The sequence below is a fragment of the Haliaeetus albicilla genome, chromosome 10 (genome assembly GCF_947461875.1).
Source record: "Haliaeetus albicilla chromosome 10, bHalAlb1.1, whole genome shotgun sequence".
NCBI lineage: Eukaryota > Metazoa > Chordata > Aves > Accipitriformes > Accipitridae > Haliaeetus > Haliaeetus albicilla.
In genome coordinates, this window is record NC_091492.1 from 3299636 (window position 1) to 3305505 (window position 5870).

At 57.0% G+C, this 5870-nt stretch overlaps 1 protein-coding gene across 1 annotated transcript; it reads left to right on the forward strand.

Annotated features, from left to right (window-relative positions):
* Positions 1–471: 471 nt before the first annotated feature.
* On the forward strand, positions 472–4807 carry FOXF1 (forkhead box F1). Its single transcript, XM_069793337.1, has 2 exons — positions 472–1615; positions 3322–4807. The coding sequence occupies exons 1-2, from the start codon at positions 553–555 to the stop codon at positions 3480–3482; spliced, it is 1224 nt and encodes a 407-aa protein (XP_069649438.1). The 5' UTR covers positions 472–552; the 3' UTR covers positions 3483–4807.
* The last annotated feature ends 1063 nt before the right edge of the window (positions 4808–5870 follow it).

Here is a 5870-nt window from a genome sequence, read left to right on the forward strand (position 1 = left end):
GCAGCACCGACCCAGTTAGAGCCGGGAACTGGGAGGGGGGGGATCGGTAGCGATCCCGGGCAGCGGGGCAGGCGGAGGCCGCCGGTTTTTCTTCTCTCTTTCTCCCTTGCAGCAGCAGCAACCGAGCTCAGATCCCTTCCACCCGCCTCCCCCCCCCATCCCTCCTCCCTGCGGTGTGTGTCCCCCCCTTCCTCCTCCTCCTCTCTCCCCGACCCTCCGCCTCTCGCTCGCCTTCTGCAAGCCGGACTCGGATTTAGGGATAAAGTGGGAGGAGGAGGAGGAGGGAAAGGAAGGCGGAGAGGAAGGGGGGGGGGAAAGTTGGGGGGGGGGGGGGTGTCGTCGTCGCTTCCATTTGTTTATCCCCCGAGGGGTGAAGTCTCCCGGTGGAAAGCAAACCCGCCGGGGGGCCGGGAGGAGACCGGGGGGGGGGTGTGGGTGGGTGGGTGGGTGGGTGAGCGGCGGCGAGCCCCCAGCAGCGTGGCCTTTTGGGGGGGCCCGTGGGGGAGGGTGGCGGAGGAGGGCCGGGGCTGGCCGCCGCGGACCTGGCCGTAGATGACTGCAGAAGCGCAGCGGGCTCTGTCCTCTCAGCCCCCTCCTCCTCCTCCTCCGGTGCAGAGCGATTACGGCCCCATGTCCTCCGTGGTGGCCGAGAAACAGCCGCAAAGCTCGGCCATGGACGCCGCCTCCGCGGCGCCCGGCGGGGCGACCGGCAGCAGCGGCGGAACCACCGCGGGCAGCGGCGGTCCCAAAGCGAAGAAGAGCAACGCGGGGATCCGGCGGCCGGAGAAACCGCCTTATTCCTACATCGCCCTCATCGTCATGGCCATCCAGAGCTCGCCCTCCAAGCGCCTGACCCTCAGCGAGATCTACCAGTTTTTGCAGAGCCGCTTTCCTTTTTTCCGAGGCTCCTACCAAGGCTGGAAAAACTCGGTGCGCCACAACCTCTCGCTCAACGAGTGTTTCATCAAGCTGCCCAAAGGGCTGGGACGCCCGGGGAAAGGCCACTACTGGACCATCGACCCGGCCAGCGAGTTCATGTTCGAGGAGGGCTCGTTTCGCCGCCGCCCCCGCGGTTTTAGGAGGAAATGCCAAGCGCTGAAACCCATGTACAGCATGATGAACGGGCTGGGTTTCAACCACCTCCCCGAAAGCTACGGCTTCCAGGGCTCGGCCGGCGGGCTCTCCTGCCCCCCCAACAGCCTTTCCCTCGAAGGGGGCTTGGGGATGATGAACGGGCATTTATCCGGCAACGTGGAGGGAATGGGGCTGGCCGGACACTCCGTGCCCCATCTGCCTTCCAACGGTGGGCACTCCTACATGGGCAGCTGTACCGGCTCCTCGGCGGGGGATTACCCGCACCACGAAAGCTCCGTGCCCGCCTCCCCGTTGCTCGCCGGCGGCGGCGTGATGGAGCCCCACTCGGTTTATTCCAGCTCGGCCTCGGCGTGGGCTCCCTCCGCTTCGGCGGCTTTGAACACCGGCTCGTCCTACATCAAGCAGCAACCCCTCTCGCCTTGCAACCCCACGGGCAACCCGCTCTCCTCCGGCCTTTCCACGCATTCCCTCGACCAACCCTACCTGCACCAGAACACCCACAACGCCGCCGAGCTGCAAGGTAAGGAGAGCGGACACGCGTGGCAGAGAACCCGCACCGCCGCCACACGGGGGGGGGGGTCGCGGATATTCCTTACCCACGCGTGGATGCCCAGCCGCTCCGTGGGCAGCGGTGATGCACTCTCCCGGGAGGAGGCTGCCGGCCGTGTGCGTGTCCGTGTCCCCCCCCACCCGTGCTTCTCGCCTTTCTTCCCCCGGGGGCAAGCGGGCAGCCGTCGGGGCTTGGGAACGGCCGGGTCAGGCTCCGCTCCCCGCCGGGGGGGGGGTTGCTTTGCCTTCGGGACCCCCCCCCCCCGGGCCTAGGGCAGGCGGGGAGCTGCGGGAAGATGAAGCCGGAGCTGGACCCGAGGTGGTGGTGGGGGTCTTTTTCACCTCCATCGGGACCTGGAGGTGCTCCGGAGGGGGAAAAAAAAAAAGGGATTTTCCCCCCGGGGGGTGTCCATCACCCACCGGCCCCGGTCCCCGCCATCGGTTCCTCTCGGGGTTGTTTTTTCCAGGCCCGTCGCCTCCCTCCATCCTCCGCCCGTATGGAAGTCGGTGGCCCGGACCACCCCCCCCCCCCCCCCCCGACCCCGGGATGGAGCTCCCGGGGGTAGATTAGCCCTGGGTCCTTCGTGGGGAGGGGGGAGAGATGGTGTTTTAGCCGGGTGGAGGCCTCGGGAGGGCCGGGACCGGTGTTGGGCTTCGTCCTGCGGCCCAAATTCATCTCGGGGGGGGGGGGTCGGGGGGGCTCGGGGGAGCCCTGGGAGCCGCGGCCGGGGGAAGCGGCAGGTTTTGGGGGGGCCTGCCCATCACCCCGGGCCTTCGGCAGAACCTGGGGGTGAAAGGGAGGGTTAGCGGGTCAAAAGCACGAAGCGAAACCTGAGGGAAAAACAATAATAATAATAATAAAAAAAGGATCAGCTGGACCGGTATGGAGCGGCCGAGCCCGGGCACAGCACCGAGCCGGACCAGGTCGGTCCCGGCTCCGGTTCCGGGTGAAAACAGCCAAATTCTCTGGAAAACGGAGCAAAAAAATCCATCCCGAGGAACCACCGGGCCCGTCCCGCGGCCTTAACCGAAATGCTCCGGATTGCCACCCAAATTAAGGGCCTGGGAGCGGCGGGGAGCGGGGTTCGCCGGGCGGGCGCTTCTCCCCAGCGCACCCCGAATTTACGGGAGGGGGTTTTATGTCCCGAGGTGGTGGCAAAAAGGGCAGGAGCAGCCCCGGTTTCGGAAGCTTTTCGGCCTCTCCGCTCGGTTTCTGCCGCCGGCTCCGGTGGGCGAATGTGTTTTTTCCCCGCTCCGCACCCCGCGGATATTCCGCGCGGGCGGAGGCGATGGGAAAAGCAGCCCGGCACCTTCAAGAGGGCAAAACGGGGGAAAAAAACAGAACAAAACAAAACAAAACTAAAACTAAACCCAAACCAAATCCCCTCTCCTCGAAGGGTCCTTGGGCCACGGGGGTTTCCTCCACCGCACCTGTCCGCGCCCGCGGAGTGCCCCTGTATTTGCGTGCATGCAAAAATATACCCAATTCCACGCTGAGCCTCGGGGGCTGCGGAGGGTTTGGGGTTTGTGTTTGGGGGTTTTTTTGGTTGTTTGTTTGGGTTTTTTTTACGCCAGACGGCGGCTTTTCTCCCCTCCGCGCTCAACCGCCTCTACTAAATATAATTGCGATGGCTGACAATCTTCCCCCCCGTCCCCGTCCCCGTCCCCGTCCCGCAGGCATCCCGCGGTATCACTCCCAGTCTCCGAGCATGTGCGACAGAAAGGAATTCGTCTTCTCTTTCAACGCCATGGCCTCCTCCTCCATGCATTCAGCGGGCAGCGGCTCCTATTACCACCAACAAGTGACATACCAGGACATCAAACCGTGCGTTATGTGATACGGAGCGGAAAAAAAAAAAAAACAACCACCTCCTGGGGCCGGCAAAGCCTGACCCGGGCATCGAGAAATTCCCCCAGCCCGTCCCAGGACCCTCTCGGTGGAAAGAGGAATGGGGGGGATCTCTGCAAACTGGTTTTGTTCCGGAGGTATAGACGGGAATCCCGGGGCTGAGCCTGTGCCCCGCAGCTGAGCATCGGCCGGACCCGGTTTCCATCCCGGGTTTTTAATGACAGACGGTCTCTGCCTTCTTCTTCTTCTGCTTCTTCGCTTGGGGTTGGGTTGAGAAGAAAGGAAAACCAGCCCCCCCCTCCATTCCCACCCCTCTCCAAAAAGCCCGACGGCGGGTTTGGGTTAAGGGTTTGACAACTGAAGGTTTTGATGCTTCTTTAAAAAAAAAATATATATATAACCCCCAAATCAAATTCAATTACTAATTCAGTTTTGGAATTGGCATTGAGCGATGCTATCATCCCGGTTGGGGGGCGCAGAGCCGGTTCGGGATGGGGGGAGCTGGAAAAAACCCGATCCCCCCCCACAAAACCGGCGTATCCTGCGCCCGCGGCCCCTCCGCGCTGCTCCGCGGGGAGGAGCGGGCTCGCCGCCGGGGTCTCCCCGCCCCAACCCCGTCGGTCCCATCTCACTTCCACTTCTTCCGAGAAATACCTTTTTTCTTTTTTTTTTAATTTTTTTTTTTTTTTTTTTTTTTTGCCGGCAGACACCCAGCGGGAAAAAATCTCTCAGAGGGATTTTTTTTTGGTTTTAGCTATTAATTTTTTTTTTTCCTGCATAAAGACTGCAGGATGAGACCCTGTGCGGAGAGAATAAGGCACTTTGAAAAGAGACAGCCATGCTCATTCTGTTATTTATTCTACATTTTTTTGTTGTTGCTAATAATCGAGACACGAGTAGTCTCAGTTGATCAGTATTAAATCGGTGAATCTCTGTTGGCAATATTTGCCATATAGATTTTTTTTTTTAGTTAACCTTTGTAAATTTTAAACCGATCATGGTCTCTGTGTAAAGACAATCCTCCATATGTTTTTATAGAAATATATATATAATGAAGGATTATTGCCCTCCCTCCCCCTCTATATTTTTTTTTCCGCCCTGACTTTGTACAGTTCGGTGACACCTATTTTAATTCTTTCTGCACTGTATAAAATTGTAATTATGTGGGTTGTGGTTTTTTTTTTCAGCCTGCCCTTTTGTGTACGTTTTGTCCCTAAAGAAAAAAAAAAATCGAACCGAAATAAAACATGTATGTTATTTGTACATGGGCTTCACGATTGTATGAGCAGCAAATAAACGAGCATGCGGTGTTAACAGGCGTAATTATATCTGAGGAGTCTGTGGCCTCCGCGGGGCTCCGCGGAGCGCTCCGCACTGCGCGGAGGGGCCGCTGCAAACCTTCGTGCGTTTGATGCAAAAATTCCCCATCTCGGTGCAGACTCGAAAGGGCCTTTTTGGGGTTTGGCTGCGGCTTCCGAGGGGTCCTGTGTCCCGGGCTGGTTATCCCTTTCTTTTAAATAAGAAATATTTAAAATGAGGCTAACGAAGCAAGGAGGGAAGAAAACTGGAGGCGATTATTATTATTATTATTATTATTATTATTATTATTATTTCATTATTTCATTTTTTCCCCCAAGGAGAAAGCGAAAGGTGGTGTTTGACAGCTCTTTGCCTCTTATTCGGAGACAAGGCAAGTCACTGCAGGGATGGAGTCTGCGGCAACTTTTCTCTTTTCCTCCACCCCGGGAGGAAACACGGGCATTTTTTGGGCAGCCCGAGCCGCGCATCCCCATGGATCCGCACCGCACTCAACCCTAGCTCCGCGGAACCTCCGCTGGTAATGGCCACGGCTGCATGGAGGAGAGTTCCGTGTGAAAAAAAAAAAAAAAAAAATATATATATATATAAAATAATAAAAATCAAGCAGATGAACTCCTGCACCATCACCATCCAGTGCTGGGCAGCGATAAATCTGCAGCGAGGGGAGAGCAGGCAGCGGGAACACAAGCCCAACTCATCTGAAAAATAGGTCTTTTCCTGCAAAGGTTGGGTTTATTTGTCCAATTGAGGATGCTACCATATCCAGGAAATTTTGCTTTAATCTGTGGGCCAACACAGCTATATCAACACTCATGCTATGAATATACACACACATAAAAAATAGACACGCACAAATTAATCTGATTACTTGGCTGTGTATTTCTGTCTTTATGTAGGGAAGTTAGGTTACTGCATGCTAATTAGCCCAGCTGTGTGTAATCAGCTTAGTTAAAAGCAAAGTTAGCTGGTTACAACAACAACAAAACTGATTATTCTTTTAATTAAGGCAGGTGGGAAAGGCCTTATCAGAGTTGGTGAAGGCCTTTATCAGAGAGGG